We start from the raw sequence: 25,109 nt of genomic DNA, 5'->3' as shown, positions 1-25,109 counted from the left end.
TCTACTTTGATGCCCTCAAAACTTCTCAGATGAAAAAAGAGGGGGGAGGGGGGTCAAGGACAAGGCTGCCCTGGTCTCTGCAGCATAAAAGCCCAATGTCATCCTCGCACCCCTGCCTGGCAGGAGCATAGGAAGCGCCTGTGCAGTGAACGCATGTGCCGGCCAGCCAAGGGGCTGCTTTCTGCATCAGGGTTAGTCTCCGTAGGGGTGAGGTATTTATAGGCAGAAATGGATTCTTCTTCACCAGGAGAAAGGAGCCCTTCCATCTAGAGGCATAAACCACAACCACTGGCTCCAGAACAGTTTAAAAGAAAGCCTATCAACCCCTGTGTGGACCAGACCTATGGATTTGGCCATGGCTGCCTCGGCCCCCGGGGACTGGGAGGCTTCAGTGAAAACCTAATGCCACAAGACAAGTCCCAAGGAACATACTGAGGTGACCGTGGGCACCTCAGAGCTCCCTCATTTGGGACCTGCTTGCTCTGGGATCTCCCATGGCAGAAGTCTGGTGCCTCTACGGGCAGATTCAGACCGACTGTTGAGATGCATTTCTGCACAGGAGCCTAAATCTGCCCACAAGCCTAAATCTGCCCACAGCGCCTTTTTGGGACTTAAGGGTTTCAAGGGTGTTCTTCCACTCCCGGCTGTGTGACAAGCGGCTCCCCTTCTCTGAGTCACATCCTACCCCGCTCTGTCCCAGAGGGAGGTAAAAGTCACTCAGGTCCCTCCGTCTGGAGCTGCCTCCCCAGATCCCTGGGGCTGGTGATGGCTCCCTTTTTAATCGGAGGATAACGCCGGGCATCGAACTGAGCATGGTTTCTCCACAGCAGCCTCCTGGGCTACCCCCGTAACTCCTAGCCCATCACAAACATGACACACTTCCCACTCAGCGCATTCATGCAACAAGGGCTGGACTGGTCCCACACAGTGGGAAGAGAAATGGCTTTACCTCAATCTGCTGTGGGGCTGAGCTGAGTCGCTGTCCAGCTTTATCACTCACAGTTGCGGTGAGGCTGGTCTGGCCAATGGCCACACCGTGGACACGGAACGTGGCGGTGTAGTTATCCGGGGCTTCGTCGAGGGCCCTGGAACAGAGGGAGGGGCTGGGACTTCTCCCCGGGACCTGCCAGTCCTGTCCCTGAGATGCCTCTGTCTGACCCCTGGGAGGACTCACACCAACGTGATGATCTGGGAGGCTGCTCGGAGCTTCAGGTCCATAAAGGCAAAGTATTTGGCCAGGAAGGGCTTCTTGTGAAAGTCCAGCACCCGGACGTATGCCTTGACCGTCTTTCCAATCTCCACCTGCATTGTGGGGGACAGAAATGCAGGGTAGCCTTTGAATGACCAATTTCATCATCTACTGTCCCCTAAGGCTTTCTGTAGGAGTATCATCTACCTCAAACCCACAGACCTAGTTTGAACTGCAGACAATCAGCCAATCAACAGATGAAAATTGATTAAGTGCTTACTGTATACAAAGGGCTTTGGGGATACTTAAATGTATAAATTACACTCTCCGTTCTTAAAAAACTAAGAATCTAGTTAGAGCAATAAGACACAGCCAGAATGGCATATAGTAGGAAGTCAATAAGTGCTCACTGACCGAATAGCTCAGATCTGGCACCATATACTACATACAGTAAGAACTTTAAGATACAAAGAGTCAGAAATGCTTAGTGAAGTAATAGAAGTCTGATACGCAAATTACCGGTGGAGATAAGAGAGAAGGAACATTTGAGGCACCGTGAGAGACTACTGGCTTTTGAAACACTCTAAGCTGCTCGAACAACAAAGGTTAAAAAACACTATGAGCTTGAAGCAATTTATTTGGGGGTGGGTGGGGGGGGGCGTGTACAGGGACTCAGAAACCAGGATTGAAAAAGCAAAGGGTATGAGGAAAGTAAGTCCCACAGAAATACTGTTCTCCCCATTTCTGCAAATCAGCAACAAGGGGCCTTTTAGGAAGTGGCTACTGACCTTGTCAACCACGCGGACGTACAGCTCCTGGATGTCTGAGACGTGAATGTCGGCCTTTGCCGGGGCTGGGAAGGTCAGGCACAGGTCATGGATCATGAGGGTAGACATGCCCGGGAGCAGAGGATACACCTGAAAGGTTGGGGTGGAGCTTAGTCCTAGCTGCTCATGGCATCAGCCCATTGCCCACAGGACACCAACTCCAGAAGATGGGTGGACTGGGGCTCAGAAGCAGCAGACGAGGAAAACCCTAACCCTAGGATTGCCCTGCCCACCTCTCATTATGAACCCCCACTGCCAGCCAAGGGAAGTGCTCAAAATGTAAACTGATAGAACTGGGATGGAGTTCAGAGAGCATTTACTTCAATTTGGTACAATTTACGAGAAGGAGGAAATGGAAGCTCAAAGCAGGGCATTCCGTGGCCATGGGGCACAAAGCAATTTGGAGGTAGAAGGGGGATTCCAATCCAGGATTTCCTGGCTCCCGGGCAGGCCACCTGCCCCTGCAACTCTGGTGACAGAAGAGTGTCATGCATGACACAGCTCCTTTCTAAACAAAGCTCTCACTCGGAAGTCCAAATCTGGCCTTGCAGAATCTCAGAACCTCCAGAGAAACCCTAGAGGCCACCACAGTCTCAAGTTAAGTGCTCTGTGAGTCTCGTGCATCCCAACATTCATCTCAGTGCGAGCTGTGTTTGAAGTAGAGGCCTTGTGGACATTCTGAGTGGATGGACATACCCAGGTGACTGTGTTCTGGTCTTCACTGCAAAGAAACCTCCCCCCCCCCCCGCCCCATTTTAAACCTCCTTTCCCTATCTGCATCCAGGGACCACACATTCAGAAGCATCTCTCCCCTAACAAACTGCACCACACAGTCAATCGCCCACGCTGCACACGCACTTGCAGTGATATGCTCTACTGCTTAGGCATGTATCTCAACTAGGGGGTCTGGGGCTGGGCGGGTGGGGGCAAGCCACAGAGCTAGGGGTGAGTCCAGAGGGGTGCTTCCCATCTCTGACCCTGGCTTAGCTGCCTGCAGTTTGTGGTGTTATAGTCGGGGGGGCGGGAGAGGTGTTCACAGTGAATGGTTCAGTGCTTGCCAAGTTAGAATTTCAATATCAAGAACCAGTGGGGGAAATAGAAAGCAGATTTCTGAGCCTAATGAGACAGCCAAATATGATCACATCACACCCAGGTTAAAGTCCTTCAAAGGATGGGGCACCCGGTTGCTCAGTTGGTTAACCATCGGACTTCAGCTCAGGTCATGATCTCACAGTTCATGGGTTCAAGCCCCACATCAGGCTCTCTGCTGCCAGCTTGGAGCCTGGAGCCTGCTTTGCATTCTGTGTGTGTGTGTCTCTCTCTCTGCCCCTCCCCTGATTGCTCTTTCTCTCAAAAATAAATAAGCATTAAATTTTTTTTTAAATCCTTCAAAGACTGCCCAGAGAGTGAGTCCAATCAGCACGTCCTGTAAGAACGTGGCATGAGCTGGCCCTTGCCCATGGCTCTAATGTCACTGCAAACCATGATGCCTCACTGCTGTCAAGCTCCAGCCACAGTTCTGTTCCGTTCTTCAAGGCCAGCTGGCACCTGCCTGCCTGTGGACCACACAGCCCACCCTAACAGTCTGGGGCTCTTCCCCTGTACCCTGTCCTCACCTGGTGCCTCCTGCTCATCCTCAGGCCCCTCCCTGCTCAAGCTTCCCCCCTGAGGAAAGTCCTCCCTGACCAGACAGCTAAGACTTCTTTGCTACTTCTGCTCATGTCTCCTAGTACAGTATTACTGCTTATAATTCGGCCATGATGGAGACCACAGTATAGTGTCCATCCTCCACAAGGCTGTCTTCTCGCCAGCTGTAGCCTCGGGGATGACCCTGGCATTTGGAACAGCATCAAGGAACACGTACTGATGAGGTCAAGATCCAGGGTCATGGCTCTAGGTCACTGCAGTTATGGCCAAGAAACATGAGGCTGCGGCCTGTTTCCCTCGCTTTACTTTTAGCTTTGTGAAACACTAGACATTCTAGGGGGGAAAAAAGGCTGCAAACCCCATGTACCCACAACTCTTTGAGAAGTGCTGACTGTGATCCAAATCCTTCAATACACATATGTGTGGGAGCCCGACAGTGACCACAAGAAAGCGTGGTTAGGGACGCGGGGATGTGCCTGCACACGGGGCTCCCTGCCTGGGCAAAGCATGCCTGCAAACAGGATGCTCTGCCAGGAGGCCTGCACACAATACTCAAGTTTAATGGTCCGCTCGCAAACGAGGGAACATGCCCTCCTTAGAAGTAAGGAGAAGGCTGGAATTGTGAGCAGGCCTCTTAGTAAACATGTTGTGGTCGCTTCCTCCCTTTGCTCCCCCCGTCCTTGAAATGTGTTTGGCTACTTGACCTTAATTGGTAAAGGAATGCATCTTGTAGGTTTCAGTTTGTATCCAGTTACCGGGGTATAAAATAAACCGCAAGAGGGGCTTGCGTAGAATTGTTCCTCCGGCCGGAGTTGTGTCTGTGTCTGTCTTTTGTGTGTGTCTTGTCCTTTGTGTCATTTCGTCCGTAACACATATGGGCAAACTGAGGCCCACACCGATGGGAGACACCTATCTCCAGACAGGTAAAGGCCAAGGCCGACCACAAGAGAGATGTAAAAAAAAAATATAAAAGCAAATAACAAAAAACAAAAAACTCCCAACTGTCCTATAAAGACCCAAGCCATCAAAACTGATGCAAAAAGAAACAATGTAAATCAACCTGTGATAAACGGAGAGACTATATTTGTAACCCAAAAACTACCCACAAAGAGAAGATGATGGCCCAATGGCTTCACCGGTGAGTTCTATCACACATTTAAGAGTAATTATTAGCAGGGCACCTGGGTGGCTCACTTGGCTGAGTGTCCGACTTCAGCTCAGGTCATGACCTCACGATTTATGAGTTTGACCCTGCATCGGGCTCACTGCTGTCAGCTTGGAGCCTGCTTCTGCTCCCCTGTCCCTCTCTTGCTCTGCCTCTCCCCTGCTCTCTCTTTTGAAAATGAATAAACGTTTATTTTTAAAAGAAAAGTAATTATTACCCAGTCTACATAATTACTACCAAGTCTACACAAGTCCTCTTCCAAACATGAGAAGGAAGGACACTTCTAAGGCATTCTGTGAGGCCGATGTTAGCCTGACACCCAAAATGGACAAAAAAAATCACAGAAGAGAAAAGCACGGACCAGTATCTCTTACGACTATGAACACAAACCCATCAAAATATCAGAAAACGGAAATCAGTTACATATATAAAGACTTATATATCAAAATCAAGTAGTGCTTGTCCCGAGAATGCAATGCAGATGGTTTAACATCTGAAAGGTAATTGGAACCATACATCCTAACAATAGAATAAGAAAACAAAAATAAGTCATTATTTCAAGAGACATAGAAAAAGCGTTTGACAAAATAAACATTCTTTGGTGTATGTGTGTGTAAGAGCAGGGAGGAGACGGCTCACATGTCCGGGTCTCCTTTGTGAGGTGATGAAAATGCCCCAAAACTGACTGTGGTCATGGCGGCACCTGCCTGTGAATGTACTAAACACACTGAATCACACACTTTAAATAGGTGAATGGTCTGGTACAGGAATCAGACCACAAGAAAGCTGTTGTTACAAATAACAGAAAAGGGCGCCTGGGTGGCTCAGTCGGTTGAGCACTGGACTCTTGATGTCAGCTCAGGTCATGATCTCAGGGTTGTGGGATTGAGCCCCGCCCTGGGCTCTGCACTGAGCATGGAGCCTGCTTGGGATTCTCTCTCTCTCTCTGTCTCTCTCTGCCCCTCACCCCCGCTTGTGCACTTTCTGTCTCTCAAAAACAAAAATAAGAACATTTTTAAAAATCACAGGCCACTAGATGCTCACTGGCGGCTATCCCTGAGACACAGTCTCTGCTTTCAACTCTGCCACAGTCCCCACCATGCCCTATTACTCTCCCACACGGAAACTAAGCCTCAGGTGCCACACGGCACGGCCCTCCCAGGTACGTTCCTCATGGGAAACCCTGCTCGTGTCCCTCACTTACGTTCCACCTGTCCCACTCCAGAGGCAAATAACTTGCGATGCCCGTGTCAAGATGGTCAGTGAATGCAAACAGCGGCCCTGAGATGGCACAGTGGCAATTTAATGACACTACTTGGGTGTCGTGTCTTTGTTCTTGGCCACCTGCATTTATAACTTCCGGTAGCAGTGACCCGTTCTCTGACACATTCCGTAGTAAATTTATTTTAAAGGACGTTCAGTTTCCACGACTGCAAAATAACTCACTTTGCAGATCTGCAGACATTGCGGATACTGGGGTTTGTTTTACTCTTTGCTATTACTATAGAACTACTAAAAAAAAAAAATTTAAGCAACTGCAGTGCTCTGCAAAGAGAGAATGGGACAGCACAAAAATAATCAGCCAGCCTACAGAGAAACATTGGGGGTGGGGGAGAGGGGGAACTAATGGTGTAACCAGTGACCAAAGCAAAATATTACATTCTTCCATATCGCAGGCAGGCTTGGCTAAGTCCGTATTTGCACGAATAGAGAGAGGGTCAGGAAAGGTATATAGAAAGACACAAAAAGCAGATACATCTTTCAAAAGCAACCTTCCTGGGGTGCCTGGGGAGCTCAGTCAGTTCAGTGTCCAATTCTTGATTTCAGCTCAGGTCACAATCGCACAGTTCATGGGATTGAGCCCTGCATTGGCCTCTGTGCGAACAGTGCAGGGCCTGCTTGAGATTCTGGCTCCTACCCTGCTTTCTCTCTTTCCGCTCTCCCTCTCGCAAAATAAATAAATAAGCTTTATTTACAAAAAGCAATCTTCCTTATGGTTGTTATAGTCGTGCTTATACAATAATGTTTTATTTTATTATTATTTTTAATTTTTTTATTATGTCTTTATTTTTGACAGAGAGACACACAGAGACAGAGCGTGAGCGGAGGAGGGGCAGAGAGAGAGGGAGACACAGAATCCGAAGCAGGCTCCAGGCTCTGAGCTAGCTGTCAGCACAGAGCTGGATGCGAGGCTTGAACCCAAGAAATGTGAGATCATGACCTGAGCCAAAGTTGGATGCTTAACTGACTGAGCCACCCAGGCACTCCAATAATGTTTTAATAAAAGATTGATTGAAAGGAAACCACTAGCTAACTAATAGAGTGGGTAGTTTGTAGATGGAACAAAAGTCACAAAGGTCGCTCACAAATGAAAGTTTGACAAACCGTACTGTCATGGTTAAGTGCCTGCTTCTGAAACAACCACTCCGATAACCCCAAGGCCGCCCGACCAGGAATGACGAGGACTGTGGAGATGGGCCTGCACTCACCGTGGCCACGCCCCTAGCCTCCTGGTAGGCCACCTTGATGATGTCTGTGGTGCTGGTGTTGAGGAAGAAGTAGCCAGAGCCTTCTCTGATGTGCAGCTCCGCCTGCAAAGAAGGAGGGCCTGGGTGTCAGAGGCAAGGCCCCCTGCCACCCTCGTGGGTCATACCCAGGTGGCAGGTGGAAAGGACCATACCTGCACTTCGGGGTGGTTGTAGATGGTCACCTCTTCTGGGCTCACCCTCACGTCCTCCACCAGGATGAGCTCTATGGAGGCTGACACAGGCGTGAGAGGGTCGTGCTGAAGGGGTGAAGCAGTGCTGTTAGATCCAGGGGCAATGGCCCAACCCTGGCCAGTCTGCGGGCCAGTCTGCGGGTCTCCCCCAACTCTGGCCTGAAAGAGCAGAACTAGAAACCCCAGGTCCTGGTGTCACGCCCAGGCGCTTGCTATGTCGGGACACAGGCCCCAGTAAAACCATCATGCTTGGAGCCCAGGATGCCTTGAGGCATCCAGGAATTCTGCCAGGCCCCGTGAGAGTGGTGATTCACACCCCCCCCCCCCCCAGGAAAGTGGCGGTGCACAGCCAACGACCTGCTGTAGCGCCCTGTGTGAGGGACAGGGACATGGGCAAACAACCAAGGCGCGGAGGGGAGGGGCGTGGAGGCGTCCTCACGGTGGGCTCACAGGGGAAGCAGCACAGCCCTCACCCCCCAGGTGGTGCCCGTATCTGTGTGTGATGCTGCCGTGTGTCCTTCCAGGGAGACTGTTGGACCCGACCCAGGCCTGTACTCATGCGCGTGAGCCCCTAACCCGAGCCCAAGCCTGGGCTAGCCCTGGGGATTAGACAACTGTCCTCAGGCAATGATGCAAACTTAATCAAATGTCAGGATTAAAGTAAACGGGAAAGTAAAGGAATGGCCTGGGTCAGAGTACAGACCGGGCTGTGACAGCCGTGAAGGGCCAGGTGGGGCCCTTCCAGCCATTATCTGCTGCCTTTGCTCTATTCAAAGCCCAAGTTGGGGTGTATATCATTCAGCAGAGCCACTCTTGGGGGCCCTTCCATGCACCCACTTGCCACCCAAGAGCAGTGCCTCTGCTGGGGCCCATGAGATGCTGGGGCAGGGAGGCGAGGGTCAGCAAGCCTTGACCCAAGTGTATGCAGATGGTGGTAACAGCGTGTATGTGGAGGGGTCTCTGTTCCATACCAGGGGGAGCACAGGGGGAGACCACGAGGAGCGCAGGGGATCTGAGGCCTTGGGCAGCTACTCTGTGCCTGGGGCTCAGGGACTGCTTCGCAGAGGCTGACACTGGGCCAGGCCTAACAAACAGGAGGCCCCGTGGTGGCAAGGAGGAAGGGAGCGAAGGCACAGCATTACAGGCAGTGGGCACTGCAGCTGCAAAGGCACAGAGGCCAAGCCTCCTGGGCACATCCTTGGGTGGGGTCTGAGGTCAGGGCCAGACCACCTGAATGCCCGGCGTGTGGGGCTGGTGGCCGGCGGGAGGGCAGGTGTTCGATGCAGGGAGGGGTCAGTGAACAGAGGGAGCGAGGGGGCTCCGGATACTGGGACACCGAGCAGGACCTGGGCAGAGGTGGGGGGCATCCCCACCACCAGCGGGCCCGGGGACATACCGGCTGTGCCACTCTGGCAGTGCTGAGGTGGGACTGCTGGTAGCTAGTCGCTGTGGCAGAGATGGCCGTGGTCCCCAAAGCCTCATGGACCGAGATGGCCTGCAAGCCTGAGTCCAGGGAGAGGAAAACGGATGTCGGGTTTTTGCCTGGGCAGCAGCGCCCCTCTCCTTGTGATCTGCACTTTATAATCTGCACAGCCCTGAAACCGCATCACTGGGTCTGCTAAAACTGTATACACCATAAGAGGTAGTGGGCCCTGAGCTAAANGCGTGGGTGGGGGGGGGGGGGGGAACGCTGAGGGGTCTGCAAGGGCAGTGTGGCTCTGAGTGGCACGGGTCTTGGAGGCTGGCTGATCTGTACGACCTGGGCTGTTTCCCTGTCCCTGAAAGAGGGATTCCGGCTCCTGCCTCACAGAACGTCTGCACAGGATCAAAGCAGGGTAGTGAGCTTGAGTCCTTTCCATCCCATCCTGGATAAAGGGGAGCCTCAGACAAAAGCTCCCAGTGGCTGCCAGCCCTCCTCAGCACCCCCATCATCTGCCTGGGGTTTCACGACACCCCATCCTCCCGACCTGGGCCATCAGGCTCACCGTGCAGCTTCTTCTGGCCACTCCCGTCATCCCGAGCCACCAGCTGCATGGGCAGGTCAAGGTTGATGCTGGCCAGCAACGGCCAGGTCGACTCCCACTGGATGTTCAGAGAGCTGAAGTTGTCGAATCTGCGGCCCTGCTGGTCGTAGGCGGCCAGGTCCAGCAGGGGGTTGCGGTGACTGGAGACTGGGACCTGCAGGAAGCAAAAGTCAGACATCAGGGCCAAGTTGACCATGCGACACACCCTGAACCTGGATGATGTTCAGGGGGCGCTCCCTGGATCCTGGTGATGGAGGGGGCAGGTCACTAATGACTGCTGCCCAGCAGTCAAGATGCTTCACAGCCTGGTCCAACCCAGCCTCTTAGTCCAGCCTGTGGTCCTCAAGGGGGACAAGTATGCTCCTTCAGGGGGGCCTTGAGGATATATGAAAGCATTTTTGATTTTTTTATCTGGGTTGGGGTGCAGCAGGTATCTAGTGGATAGAGGTCAGGGATGTTGCCTAACACCCTATAACGCACAGAGGAGCCCTCAAGAAGTAAGCATCTGGCCCCAAAGGTCAGGAGTGCCAAGGCCCTATCCTAGAGCCTCCCCACTCCAACCTAGCACCCCCCACCCCCCCAGGCAGGCTGCTCTCTCCTTCCTCTCTGGCCTTATCTTTCCAAATCCTTGCTACCTCCTCCCTGCCCCACGCACCCGGAGCCCCTCCAAGAGGAACCCCGCCCCTGCCCGGTTTGACAGGAGCGTCAGAGCCACTTAGCTGCAAGGCTCCTTGTAGAACCAAGTTCTCCCCTGACCCTTACATATCCCAGTGAAATGGGAGCAGCTATCCCCACATTAAGGGTGAGGAAGCAGAGACCCAGGGAAGAAAACGAACAAATCAGAGGCGACGCAGCGAGTGAGTGGTACACCCTTTGGAGGTCAGCTCCAAACCCTGAGTGACTAACTGCTCTTCCGTTACCTCTTGCTCCCCAAGTAAACCTGCCCCTGGGAGCCCAAGCCAAGTTGCCCTCCTTCCTCCCAGATGCCAGTTCATCCCAATGGCAGGGGCGCAGGTGAAGCAGGGACCCTGAGTCCACTGACACCCCAGTCCTGCTGCCTGGATGGGAACCACGGCCTCTCCCCACCCAGGCGAGCCGCCCACTGCCCACAGCCTTAGTTTCTCCATCTGTGAAGTGGGGGTCACAACAGAGCCCAGCCCCCAGGGCTCTGTTTTAAACAAGGGTCATATAGGGGCACCTGGGTGGCTTAGTCGGTTAAGCGTCTGACTTTCGCTTAGGTCATGATCTCACGGTTTGTGGGTTCGAGCCCCGCGTCGGGCTCTGTGCTGACAGCCAGCTCAGAGCTTGGAGCCTGTTTCTAATTCTGTGTCTCTCTCTCTCTCTGACCCTCCCCTACTCATGCTGTCTCTCTCTCTCCTAGAAATAAATAAAACATTAAAAATTAAAAAAAAATAAACAAGGGTCATATGAGACCATTCATTAGAAAGAGGCCAGTTCCCTGTGACCCACGTGCAGGCAGGGGCACGAGTGGTCTTGCCCGGTTCTCCCCCATGCACGGGGCCAGGAGCGAGGGCTGGCAGGCTCCCTGTGACCCACTTGCAGGCAGGGGCTGGGGCGGTCGTGCCTGATTCTCCGTGCGCACGGGGCCAGGACTGAGGACTGGGCTTCGTTGGCCTTTACAAGTTAAGAGTGACTGTCTTACTTGCTTTGACCTGTGAAAGGTAAAACAGGACTTAAAACAATTCTGGGGGGAATGCTTTAAAGGCCAGGGCACAACCCGTTGGGGTGTGCCACCTCCTTCTCTCCGCAGCAGAGCCCGGCCCTGTCTAACATGCCAGCTGCCCCCCAACTACACCATGGAAGGATGGGAACGGAGACCTGAAGCCGGGCCCCCGCCACCGTGATGCACACACAGGACAGGCGAGAGGTGAACTGTGCTATGTGAAGCCCCTGGGGTACGTGCTGGCTCGTTCCTGCAGCCTCACCTCGTCTGTCCACGCCGATGCTGGCACCAAGCTACTGAGAGGCACCACGAGGGCTCTGCCCCAAGTCCTCCGAGCTCCCTTGCTCCCAGAGAACACTGAACCCAAGCATGCGGCAAATGTTTAGTGCAGGTCAGCCCCATCACCTGGGGTTGCCGTACTCAGTCAGGAGCTAGAACTACAGCTGGGACGAAAGTGGCTCCACGCTTTACCCCAGATGCAACTTGGGTAGAAAACTCATGCCCTGTGCTCCCCCCGTGCTCCCAGGGAAGGATGTTAACAGTCTGCACCAAGCATGCCTGGATCTTTCCAGTGGGCGTCTGAGGGAACATTATCCCCATTTTACAAATAGGCAGGCGGAGCCTCAGAGACATTAAGCAAGCTGCCTGAAGTCACATAGGATTGGGGGTGGAACTCTCCTGGTCTGATTTCTAAAGCGCACAGGCCTCCCCTGCGACTGTACAGCCTCCCCTGATCATGACGCTTCCCCCGGGTACACCAGCCAGGCCGAGGCTACATCCAAGTCCCTGCTAATCAGTCCCCTGGCACGCAGCTGGTGCTTGGCCACAGTGAGCTGAACACAGAATGACCTGTGCAGAGGGCTGGGGACAGGCCGGAGTCTGGCTCCACTTTGTCACTCTGACGGGGCAACTCCATTCTGCTGTCTGGCCTCGCCGATTATTTACTCAGCAAAGACATCTCAGGCAGCCTCTGGCTTGGGAGAGGCATAAAATTAAATTTATACTGCGCCCAGGACTCATGCACGGATATATCTTTCTCAAGGTCCCCGAGCGAGATCATAAATCACGCGGGCCACGCCTGCTCGGCTCATGGCTTCTGGAACTCCTGGGCTGATACATCACGCGGCAATTCTGTTTCAAGTCTATTATTTCCTGGCGAGATCTACGACATGCGCGAGCCAATTCAGACCCATACTCTGCTGCCTTGACTGTCATCCTTCTGTCAAGAGAGACAACCCTGGGCTGACCCAGAGATCACAGCGAACAGACAGCCAGACACTGCTCACAGGGCAAATGTCCCACGCGTCAAGACAGGGAAGATGCACGTGGATCTGCTTGGCTGTTTCTTTGAAAATAAGGTCTGGCCAACCTGGAGTTGAATGGACTAGAGCTGAGGTGAGGCAGACTGTCCTACGAAGGGGCACCTGTTTGCCAGGTCTGCACAGCCCACACCTCCGCTTTCTTCAGCAGCACCCTGCATGGCTCCTTCAAGACATCTGAGCCTGTAAGACTAGGAGGCAGATGCCACAGGGACACGGGCACGGCGTGCTAGTCTCTGTGTTCATCTATCTGTCCCATCTACTGAGCGCCTGCCACCAGCTGGGGGCTTTTCTAGAAACTTGCAGAGAATAAGGTAAATGTGTAAATTCACAGCATTAGATGATGTTCAGCACTTGGGGGCAGAGGAGCGGGGAACCGGAATATGAAATGTTGAAGGAAGGGAGAAACTTCAGGTCTAAAGGCTGAGGACCTCTGCTTCACCCACAAGGGGTAATGTTTGAATCAAGAACTGATGGGGACCGGGAGGGAGGTGTGGGGACACAGAGGGGAGAGAGGGCACAGGGGCAGCAGGTCGGGGGCACATGCAGACAGGGCATCCATGCACAGGTGGAGTGGGGTGGCAGATTACCAGGGACCGCCACTCAGACACCGCAGATTACAGGAGGGGCTTCTGCTCTGGGGAGCGGGAAGCTCCTGGGTGGGTCTAAGCAGAGGATCACGTACAAAGTGTAACATTTACCACTCCCAGTGCCTTCTGTCCACTCATGCTTCTCTATAATCCACTGGGGCCACTGTCACCCACTGTCATCCAAGGAGAAGTGCAGGCCCAGCTGTCAGCCCCTACTGATGTCACCTGCTGTTTGGCTGGTGACCACATCTGGAGAACCAGCAGGGTGCCTTTTCCAAAAGTCCAGACTTAGCAGGACCATAGTAAAGGGTCAATTTGCTAAATACATAAAAGCGATTTCCAATGTGAAGCTTTCAGGACATTCACCTCAATGGTCCTCAGAGTCAGGGGGAAGAAAAGTCCTGAACACACAGATTTTCCAGCTCGAGAATGAAGGCCATCATCTACTCTGTGCCAGTAACACCCAGGCCTGAGGTAGGAGTAAATGTGGCATCATGGGGACAAGCCTCCAGAGGGGCTCTGAGCTCAGGGCCATTTCTCCTCACCTGTCTAGAGGGAACACAGGTAAGTACACATTGCTTGGCCCCCATGGCGTAGGTGGGAGTGTCCCAAGGCTGGGCATAAAGTGTCCTCATTTGGATCTGATGCCGTGAAGGCACTGACCCATTAGGGACCAGCATCGGGGGTAGTAGAGGGGTTCGCATGCCCAGGGACCTCAGAGCTGAGCGATCAGGAGAGAGGAAGAAGCTCACCAGAACAGCAGGAAGAAAAGCCAACTAACCTCGCAGGGGACATGGAGGCCAACAGCCACATGCCAGACAGGCAGGAATGGCCCGAGGCCCTAGATGCTGGAGTCTGGGGCCTCCCACAGAGCTTCACAGAAATGTGCTTTGACCACACACAAAGCTGTCCTCTCCTCCGTCACTCATGGGGATCCAAACCCCAAATCTCTCTTCCCCAAATCAGAAGAGGCCACCGCATAGACAGCTTCTGAAAGTTTCCGTCAGGTGCAGAGAGGATATGTGCTGAGAGCTCTCGGGGGGGCAAAGAGGTGAGGGACTTGCACCCCTAGAACAGGGCCCTCAGGAACTACCAAGGCAGGGCCAGATGGACATGGTGCCTTGGGGAGCCGACCACGGGGCCGGGCTGGGAGAAGAGAAGCAGCTGTGGGGGCTGCAGAGGGGCACTGCGTGCACCGCTGGGCAGCTCTGGGGCCTCCAGGACCCCGCCCACCTCTGAGCCTTGTGGGCAAACTCATGAAAGGGATGCAACAAGCCCAGCATCACAGATGGTCCCAGTGACGGGGGACAAGGCACACATGGAGAGCTCCTAGCACACACACCTGCTCTCATTACTGCCCAGGCAGCAGGGATGCAGAGACCCCAGGCTAGCCTCAGGGCCTTTGCATGTGCTGTTCTACCTGCATGGAACACCCTTACCTCAGCTCTTCTTGGCCAGCATCTCCTGACACAGTATGTGCTCTCCTCACAGAGGCCTTTCCTGACCGCTCGAAGCGGCCTCCCTGCATCCTGCCTCACTTGCTCCACAGCGGTTCCCGCCCGCTGTGGGCCTCCTGAGCTCCTGTCTGTTACCTCCATGTGGCAGGTATCTCATTTATCTGGGGTACTTTTGTATTCTAGAACCCTGAACTCTGCGCCCAGCACAGAGAAGGCGCTCAACAGATACATGGTGAAGGAATGCAGGGAAAGAAACCTGCCTAGACTCCGCCTCTGAGAAGGGGCTGGGGACAGGGGCTGGCCAGGGGGTGTCCGTACCCCTGACCCTGAACCGGAGGGCTTCTAAGATATCCACAGGTGTTGTCTGGTCTCTGGGTGTCCTGGCATGGAGGGCTAGGCTGGCTGCAAGCCCAGGTGGACCAGACCTGTGGGCTTCACCTTCCATCCCTGCTTGTCACACTTTCTCCCCCTCCCACATTTGCATCTGAAACACAGCCCCCTGCCCCCTACTCGTGGAGAACGCTGCAGGTGGTCACCTCCCCTTAGCAGCCCCCCTGACCACCCATACACTGCCCACAGACACCAGGCCCGAATCACAGAAGAAAATGAGTTTTGCCAACCACCAAGTACCACCCAGAGAGGGGAGCCGAGTCTGGGGCCAGAGATGCACTACTCCCACCTGGCCTTGGGGGAGTGTCCTCCCCTCTCTGGGTCTTCTGCGCCAGTACATGAAAGCAGGCACATTGCAGGGCTGGCTGAGCATGGGGTGGGGGTGGTGCTGCACTGACTGTCACCTTCACCGCCCCCTCGCCGCCCCCCGTGAGAAGTGCCCACTTACCACCTGCTTGTTCTGCTGCAGCAGTGGACATGACAGGTCCAGCTGGGGGCTGGCGTAGACGGGCGTCAGGGTGAGCCTGGAGGGCGGGGCGCAGACAAACTTCACCACGGCAGGCTCCAGCGCAGGAAAGGGGTTAGTGACACTGGGCTTGTTCCCCACTGACAGGGCGATAACCTGGGAGGGCACAGGAGTAGTCAGGGTCCGAGCGCCTGCTCCACTGTGAGCCTAGCCTCCCCACTCAGCAACCTTGGACTCAGTTTGCTGCTCTGTGGAATGGGAAGATGAGAGCTCCCCCACCAGGAGTTACATAGGTCCAGTGACATGCATGTGGGGGAGTGCTCTGGCAACATGCAAGAGGCCTTCATGCAGGGGCTCCAGTGCCGAGGGAACATCCCAGGCCCCGTGAATGACAACGCGGTTTCTTTAGGACACAGTGGTCCGGTGCAGAGCCCCTCACCCTTCCTGACCCTGAGCCAGGACAGAGGGCGCGTTCCAGGCTGACTTGCAGGCTTTCGGGCTCCATCCCAGAACCCCCGAGGAACTGAGGCACAGGGCATGGGAGTGGAAGGTCCCAGAGGCACCTCCGTTCGGAGCCCCAACCAGGGCACAGGACGTGGAGGAGCAAGCCTAGCCACGGAAAAGAAAGTTCTCTAGCTTAGATCTGGACCGAGTTTATTCTTATCATTTTATTATATTTCTTTTTCTTATTAATTAAAAAAAAGAAAAAGACAAAGCCAGTGGGAAATAGGACCTCTCACTGTGTGTCCTTTCTGCTCACGCCAAAGGAGTGCCAGTGTGCAAGCTTCATGTGTGTGTTTTCACATCAGCTGACACTAGTACGTGTACGAGGGGATTCTCCCATTCCCCAGACATGTGTTCTCTCCCATCTTTTTTTTTTTAATTTTAGAGGGAGAGGGAGGGAGAGGGAGAGAGGGAGAGAGAGAGAGAGAGAGAGAGAGCGAGCATGAGAGCAGGGGAGAGGGGCAGAGGGAGAGAGAATGCTCCATGTAGAGCCTGACATGGGGCTCGATCCCATGACCCTGGGATCATGATCTGAGCTGAAAGAGATGGACACGCCAATGACTGAGCCCCCCAAGTGCCCTTCTCCTATCTTTCTTGGCTCACACTAGCCTCCCACCTCGCTTCGTGTGAGTGGCCCTGAGCCTCCAGGGTGCCAGGCACAGGGACCTGGTGGGTACCTGCCACTCTATCCAGCCCCCTCCAGCCCAGGTCACAGACGTATTGTGTTCAGTCTGTCCAGTTTCCTCTTTTTTTGTTTTTTGGTTTTCATTCAGTGTTGTAAAAAACAAAAATCAAGAAATTTTCACAGGAAAAAATAATATTGGGATTCTTGGCTTATCCTGAAACACCAAAAGCCATCTGCCGAATCCAGGCCAAGGCCACACTCATTTATAATATCTGCCTGGATCCCGGAAGCCTCGGGCTATGACCCCCGATCTCAAGCCATCCTCTATTTGGTGGCAGGAAATGATGCAGCCCAGAGGGAGAAGAGGTCCCCACAACAGGGGAGAGGGGGTCGAGACTGGCTAGCCCTAGCAAAGCTGCCATGTGTCAGGAGGGTCCCAGCTGTTCACCCTGGTCGACCTGCCTGGATCCACTCAATCATTCCACCCCACTGAGTCTCAGTTTGCCTGTCTGTGAAAACGTGCTGTAAGCACAGCAGGGTGCTCTGGGAATGCAACTTTGCACCCCTTCCTTTGGGCACGGTGGGTCTAGGGATGGTCACGCTCTCACCTGCTCGCCCAAGGCCCGGCAGGTCACGAGGATCCAGTGTTGCTGGTAATTCCGGGAGGTGGAGGGCCCGAAGAGAGCCAGACTGATGCTGCCTGTGTCCTCAGGAGTGACGTTCCGGAAGAACTTGGAAGGCTCAAGGACCCAGGGTCTGGGACCTCCTTCGAACAGCATCTCCTTTGAGGAGCCAAGGGTCACCAAGGCGACGGAGGAGGGGTCTACAGCCTGTTGGGAAAGGGCAGGAAGGAGAGTCAGCCTTTCTCTGGGAGGTCTATGCAGGGCAGGCCTCACCCTGCTGCCGACTCGCCCCTGCAGAGGTCAGGAGGCTCCAACTCCTCTCTGAACTCGGTTTGCTCATCAGCAACACTACCAGTATGGTTGTCAAGATCAAAGGCATGAGTGCTCCGGGAAGAAGTGTGTCCTCACTCTCTGACATACTACTGGGGGGTGGAGGCTAAACGGACTTGTTTCTTCCGTGAAATAATCAGTGGAAGCCTTGAAAATACCCACAGCACTTGCCCTTGAACCCAGGAACTCCTCACCTGGAATCTACCGAACAAAAGAACAGTGAAGAGAGAAACAAGTTCATGCACAGAGTCGTTCTGTCATACCATTCCCTATTACAGCAAATCACAGGCAATGATCTAAAACCCACAGCATGAGGCTGCCTAAATATATGAGGGACATCCACACCACGGGAAGACATACAGGACCCTGACACAGTGTTTACAAAGAGCTGGATACAAAGCTGATTGTATAGTTTGGTCACAGCCATGTGGTTTTAAAAGGCATAAAGCAATCTTACAAAGAAATATCCCAGATGATGGAGGGAACTGCAGACAGCCTGTCCTTTTTACTCCACGGANGGGGACAAGACTTATTTGCCTGTTTTGTTCCCAGCACTTAGAACAGTGCCTGGCCCATAGCCGGTGCTCAATCATCATTTGTTGAAGGAAAGAGTGAACTTTAAGTCCTAAAGGTACTCAATAAATAAGAACAAATTAAAATAATTTTTTAGGGAGCACCTGGGTGGTTCGCTCAGTTGGTTAAGCATCTGACTTCGGCTCAGGTCATGATCTCACAGTTTGTGGGTTCAAGCCCCACTTCAGGTTCTGGGCTGACAGCTCAGAGTCTGGAACCTGCTTCGGATTCTGTGTCTCCCTCTCTCTCTGCCCCTTCCCTGCTTGTGCATGGGTACTCTATCTCTCTCTTTCTCTCAGAAACAAATGAAAGCCTTGCTCCTTGGCTCCTTGCTGGGGATTACCTCATTTCCTGCTCTAGAGGGTGTCACTGAGGTGGCCCCAGCTACTGACTTACCAGCCAGCTTCCCTGTTGGACCCCTCACTCTACCCTCCTAAGGACTGCCAGATGTCTCTCTGAAAGCACAGATGTGACCACATCACTCCTGCACTAAACCATTCTGCAGCACCTCGGAAGAAAGGCTTCGTTAGCCCGGGATTTGGGCTCTCCCAAGCTAGCCTTCACCTCATCTCTCCTAGTCTCACCTTCAGACTAGCCCTCACCTCCCCTTACCCACTCCTTCCTCCAAGAAGCCCCTGCTTCACCCAGTGACATCCAGTCTGTCAGGGCGGACAGCTCATTCTCTGGTCCCTGCTTTGCCTCATGTCCGCATACTGCAAGGAAATGACTGGTCTGGGGGTCTATCTCCCTGATCAGCCTCAGGGCTCATTAAAGGTAGGGTGTGTTTTCTTCTATAACCACAGCAGTCAAACTGTATGAGAAATAAAAAACCTAGAGAAAACAAAAATATATTTTTTTATAGTTTATTTATTTTTGAGGCAGAGACAGAGCATGAGCTGGGGAGGGATAGAGAGAGAGGGAGACACAGAATCTGAAGCAGGCTCCAGGCTCTGAGTGGTCAGCACAGAGCCCGATGTGGGGCTCAAACCCATGAACCGTGAGATCATGACCTGAGCCGAAGTCGGACGCTTAACCGACTAAGCCACCCAGGAGCCCCACAAAAACATTTTTTAAAAAAAGACAGGGGAAATTATAATGACCCTATGATACTATTTCTTAACTGTGTGATTTGCAAGAATCTAAAAGTCTGAGCACACACTCTGCTGATAAGTCTCTAGGGAAATGTGCCCTTTTTGAAAAAAATTAGTTACTCATTTTTTACTTAACTTTTTGAGATGTAATTGACATATAACATTGTATTGGTTTCAGATGTACAGCATAACAATTTGATATTTGTATATACAGTTGACCTTTGAACTCCGCAGGGGTTAGGGGCACTGACCCCGCTCAGCAGTCAAAAGTCCACATGTAACTCTTGACCACCCTGAAAAAGGATGGACGTTAGACTTCTAAGTAGCTTTCTTTTTTTTTAGGTTTTATTTATTTATTTTGAGAGAGAAGGGTGGTGGAGGGTGGAGGGGGACAGAGAATCTCAAGCAGGCTCTGCATTGTCAGCACAGAGCCCGACGCAGGGCTCGAACCCATGAACCGTGAGATCATGACTGAGCCGAAGTCAGACGCTTAACTGACTGAGCCACCCAGACGCCCTGTGTACTTCCTGATTTCAGCTTGACAATGATAGGGAGCGGGAGCTATTCCAAAAGCTATGCTGACTGATCAGGGTTTAAACAAATTTCTTTTTAAGTTTTATGTTTGAGAGAGAGAGAGAGAGCGAGCAAGCGAGCGAGCAGGAGAGGGGCAGAGAGAGACGGAGAAAGAATCCAAAGCAGGCTCTAGGCTTCGAGCTGTCAGCACAGATACAGGGCTTGCACTCAGGAGCAGTGAGCTCATGACCTGAGCCAAAGTCAGACACTTACTGACAGAGCCCCCAAGGCACCACACCAATCATGTTTTAATACAAATCTGCCAGAGCAGCTGAGTTATTGGCATCACGGGGAGAGGCGGGCTCACCTTGAGGGGCAGGTAGGCAGCGATGGTGATCCGGGCACTCAGGTGGACATGGCCATGTTTGTAGGTCACGACGAGTGTGGTGTAGCCCTGCGCCTCTGCCCTTACCTTGACCCCGCTGCAGTGCTCAGACCCTGGCCGCAGCCTCCCTGGAAGGAGAAAACCAAACCGTCCCTGTGAACTTGTTTTTGCCAAGAAAAACACGACAGGTTGACAGCCCCTCCTTCATCCTGGGCTTGATACACAATCCAACTTTTTTAACTTAAAAATCTGAAGTATAATTCCCATACCAAAAACATGCTTATCGTAGGCATACGATTCACAGTAATTTTTTCACCCGCACAAACGGAACACACCATGTATCTAGAGAAACACGATGACCTGTATCCCTGAATCTCCCATACATCTTTCTGGTCACTAGCTCTTCCCCAAAGGAAAACCAATGTCACCTGACTTGTAACAGCTTAATTTCACTGGCCTATATTTTACATGAAGGGAATCACTAAGCATAACTCCTTTGGGTCTGTCCTCTTAAGCTCAACAGTGGTGGTGAAAGCTCCCCTTACACTCCGCACAATGTACATCTTTTACCCACATCTGTATATAGGACTTCCCCACGTGAATCCATAGCGACTGATTTTCCCATGCTGCTGCAAACATCTGGGCCATTTGCAGTGTGGGGCTTTGAAGCAGGGTGCTGCTATGCACATGTACGTGTGTTTTCTGGGGTGGACACATTTCGGCATTTCTGACGGGTGTCTCGTGAAGAGTCTGGTATGTTCTCCTCTAGTTCTGATTCCCCAGAGCATGGGTATGTTTCGTTTCTCATTATTGCCAAATATCTTCCTAGAATGGTTGTATCAAGTTATACCGTTACTAGGAGCTGCCCCAGGGCAGCTGCCTCCAAGGAAGGATAGGAAAGCAGTCTGCTTGGTGATGGGTCAGAGACATCACCTCCTTCCTCTATGCGGTTCCTGGTTCTCATGGCTCCATGAGTCGCCATGACTACGGCAGTAGCATTTGAAGCTTCCCAGCACCGCAGGTGACCCTGCAAACGCTTCTGCCAACCAAGCTTCCTGAACCCTGTCAGGATCGAGTGGTCGCTCCTCTGCTCCACAGCCAGCTAACGATCCCTACTGCCTGGACCCTGAGGTCGGAGCCCCTCACGATTCAGGACTCGATGGGTTCCCATGCCAGGACCACTGTATGTGCCCATGTCCCACCGACATGCCCCCTCCGGGCCCTGCCTGCAGAGACCCTTCCCACCTGTTACTTCCACCCCCGGAACAAACATCCTCCCTCATGGAATTGTCAGCCCTTGATCTTCTTCAACCACGAGAATCCCTTCCTTTCCCCCGCTCCATCTCTTAGGGGAGGATGGCTCCATGGTCAGTGTCAGACACACCCGGGTCTATCTCCCATCCTCACCTGTGCCCTTGGGTGACCACAGGTGGCTAGGCAGTCCTTTGTCTCTTCATCCGACACGTGGCCCAACCACAGCTCCCCCTCCCCTGAAGTCTGATGACTCACACACTCTGAGTGCTTCCTCCATACCCGGCAGGGCTGACATTCCTTCAACTAACTGTCACTGCCACCATTACCACCAATATGGACCCCAAAACCCTGCAGGGCAGGCAAAAGAAGAAAGATCAAGGTGCACAGAGGGGTGGATGCTGCATGCCACCCAGGTGTCGGGATTCTGTCACCAGCCAAAATCCCTACGACAGTGGATACTGAGTACCTACTGCATTCCAGGCACTGTAATGGGCACTGGGACATGTTATTCTATTTAGGATGATACCTATTTTAGAGATGTGGCAACTGAGGGCTCTCAAAGCCCAGGAATAGGGCACTTCACATGGTGGGCAAAAGCCAGACCAGACCACTGCTGATGGTGGACAAGGAAACAGATGCCATTCCTTATGCTATGACCGCCCTCCTGGCCGTCTCAAGCCCTTCATTTAGCCATCTGGGGTGGACCATGCTGAGAACTTACCCCGTGGTCCGGCGCCCACTCATCAGTGCCGGCTTACCTGGGAGCGGCTGGAACACACCCTGGTTCTCCACCTCAATCGCCAGGTCGAAATGGGAGCAGTCACTCAGAGTGACCACCTCATCGGCCCCACCAGGAATGAGGCCGTTGATCCGAAGTGGCAGCTCCAAGGTCTGGCCCACACGTGCCTCCACCTGGCACGGTGCGAACTCCATGCTGCTGGGCTCAATCACGTATACCTGGAGGACAGGGGCGTGGACTGGGGTCATCAGGCTCCACGGGAGAGGGAGGGTTCAGCCATCATGCACTGGGCACTGAGGACACGCCAGCGAGAAGACTGAGCTAGGAGGACATGTGTGCTGGGGACTGTGGTGAACTTGGGGACAGAGCAGTCAGGAGAGGCCCCTCTGATAAGGTGACACAGGAGCTCAGCCCTGAGAGTCATATCAGAGGCAGCCAGACAGAGCGTAGGGGGAAATCATTCCAGGAAGAATAGACAGCCAGTGCAAAGGTCCTGAGCCATGTACCAGCTCAGCTTGCTGGAGGGATATAAAGAAGGCCACAATACAGGGTGATGGAGGCATCCTCACCCACAGATGACCCTTGTGTTAAGACAAAATTTGCCACCCTCTAGGTTCTATTTTAAAAACACTGCTAATTCATTCAATGCTCTCAGCTCTTTCTTAAGGTTTTATTAGTCATGTCTACTTGATGAAAAAACCTGGATGGTGGATCTGGATGTGACAACCTGGCCTCTGGGGCCTTTACACGACCTCTTGAGGAGCTATCCTCGGCTGCTGACTGAGCAACTGGATGAAAGGTAGCACGTTTACTGAGACAGAAGCAGCTCAGGGGGAGGGGGATGGTGGTCACAGTTCATCCACATATTTGACAATCATACTGTAGCTTAAGGGTCTCAGGAGAATGAGATCAATCTTTAGACAGGAGTGTGCATGTGTGCACCCGTGTGTGTATCTACGTGGATCCAGATAAAAGGACCAGAACGACCTGTCTGTCCACGTCTCAAATAACGTAAGAGCAGGTTGAGAGGACATGCTATGTTTAGAGCTTTGACTTCTGCCCTAAGTGAAGTCACAGAGGCAGTGGAGGCCAGGGTCAGGAAGTCAGGAGGCCAAGGCAGGGCTGGCGGTGCCTCCGCTGCAGGGGACTCCCTCCCGCCACCCATGGCCCTTGCTACGTGAGTCAGTCCCACACCACCTGGGGTGAACAGCCAGGTGTCGGGTCCCCGTACAGAGAAGGAAAGGAGTCTGAGCCAAGTCTCACGGAGTCTGCGTCCTCCCCATTCAACGGGAATTTACCAGTACTCCGTGGCATTTCTGATTGGGAGACTCATTCCTTTCAGGTCTGAGAACTTTTCTAGAATGACTCCTTTGATTATCTCATGTCTTCTGTGTTCTCTGATCTCCCTTCCAGAGACTCTATGCTGACCCTGGCCCTTCTGGTCTTGCCCATCCCCCTGTCTGCTGAGACGTGAGCTCCTCAAGGGTGGGGCTGGGGCCTGACCCCCATGGCCCAGCTTGCCACCGACACCAAGTACAAGACTGAGGCCTGGGTGCAAGGAGGCAGGCTATAGACCCCCATCCTGAGCCGCTGCCCGCCCCCCCAACCCTGCCTCTCCCCCCAGCTGTCCGGGATCCTGAGGTCTCACCTTCATCTCCCCGAAATGTAGCGGGTTCTGCACGTCATGTGCCTGGATCACACTGAGTCCAGTGTCACTGCCTGTGGTCATCATGCCCTTGACGGTGACCGTGGCCACCATGTAGCTCGACGAAGACCAGCTGAAGTTCCCGCTCCCTCCGTGGGCCTGGGAAGGAACACTGTCACATCAGCCTGCCTGCCTGCCTGGTCTCTCTTTCTCTCTCTCTCTCTGTCTCTTCTTGTCACACACTCATGCTCACCTCTGATGCACACGGTCAGCAGCCTCTCAGCACCCGGCTGGAGGCCACCTCCCCACCTTGCTCTCTCTACTGGGTCTCATTTCTGGTCCTCATATTCTGGGGGACTCATGGCTGACACACACACACATGCACATGCCCGTGACATTGGCCCCAGACTGGCGACACCTCCAGATCCTAGTGGGAGCACCCCAGGCCACACGGCAAGGTCCAGGGCTACTACCCCGACCAGGCACAAGGCCCCCTCACAATACACACCCCTCCCACTGCTAGCTGTCCCCCTGAAGCACAGGCAGCCCCGCGGCTCCCCACATCGGGGGCCAGCACCTCAGAGCCCTAGAGAGGCCAGGACGGGGACACACCTGCATGAGTAGGCAGCAGGTGCCGGTGACAGTCATCATTGCCAGGGAGACAGCAGGGACGGTGCTGGTCCCCGGGGGAGTCGGTCAGGGCCTGCTGACTGAGGCCAGGTGGGACCGAGAACACCTGATATGTGACAGTGAGAGCTCTTCTCTCCTTGAATTTCAGATTCTTCTCCAAGGATATTGACACCCCTTTTGGGAAACAACCTTGTTTTTTGTTACAAAACAAACGCATGCTGAAGTTAAACCTGCACTCCAGGTTTCTTTATTTTGCTTCCTGGTCTGCTGTTCTGGGCTGGTGGTTTTTTTTGTTTTTTGTTTTTTTTTTCCTGATTACAAATATGCAATGCTGTGATAGAAACCCCACAAAATAGAAAAGATAAAAACTTCCAGATTTTAAATTCTCTCTGACCACTAGAAGGTAACAGTATTAGACACAGATTAGCCAAAAAGCCTCAATCCCACAGAATCACCCAAAGGAATGTACCCAAATGTAGAGGTCACAGTTACCTGTATTGTGTACTGATAGGCGCCTGTCTTTGGTTGCCACGGAAACGTCAAGATGCTCGGAGAGAGGGTGATGGGGATGTGAATTTCTACCTCCTGCTGGTTCCATACAGGCACCCGCAACGTGTGGACCCCTCCATCCTACAAGGGGGTGAGGGCGCCACACGTCACCATGACGACCCGGTCATCAGAAGTTTTCTCACTCAGCCGGACCCCCACCCCTCCCTGGAG

General features: G+C 53.2%; 1 protein-coding gene across 1 annotated transcript in view; it reads right to left on the bottom strand.

The window, feature by feature from the left end:
* The window catches only part of NUP210 (nucleoporin 210), an 84,476-nt gene that overhangs the window by 26,598 nt on the left and 32,769 nt on the right, over window positions 1–25,109 (bottom strand). Inside the window, exons 11-23 of the mRNA XM_077770619.1 lie at window positions 24,882–25,019; window positions 23,763–23,918; window positions 22,134–22,332; window positions 20,104–20,249; window positions 17,215–17,436; window positions 15,460–15,633; window positions 9,533–9,725; window positions 8,944–9,050; window positions 7,509–7,613; window positions 7,318–7,419; window positions 1,978–2,106; window positions 1,175–1,302; window positions 950–1,085 (exon numbers count right to left, since the gene is read on the bottom strand). Of these exons, the coding sequence (XP_077626745.1) occupies window positions 950–1,085; window positions 1,175–1,302; window positions 1,978–2,106; window positions 7,318–7,419; window positions 7,509–7,613; window positions 8,944–9,050; window positions 9,533–9,725; window positions 15,460–15,633; window positions 17,215–17,436; window positions 20,104–20,249; window positions 22,134–22,332; window positions 23,763–23,918; window positions 24,882–25,019 (1,935 nt within the window). The remainder of the gene's footprint in view (window positions 1–949; window positions 1,086–1,174; window positions 1,303–1,977; window positions 2,107–7,317; window positions 7,420–7,508; window positions 7,614–8,943; window positions 9,051–9,532; window positions 9,726–15,459; window positions 15,634–17,214; window positions 17,437–20,103; window positions 20,250–22,133; window positions 22,333–23,762; window positions 23,919–24,881; window positions 25,020–25,109) is intronic.

The sequence above is a fragment of the Crocuta crocuta genome, unplaced genomic scaffold (assembly GCF_008692635.1).
Source record: "Crocuta crocuta isolate KB4526 unplaced genomic scaffold, BGI_CrCroc_1.0 scaffold126, whole genome shotgun sequence".
NCBI classification, from domain to species: Eukaryota; Metazoa; Chordata; class Mammalia; order Carnivora; family Hyaenidae; genus Crocuta; species Crocuta crocuta.
This window is presented reverse-complemented; position numbering and strand designations above follow the sequence as displayed.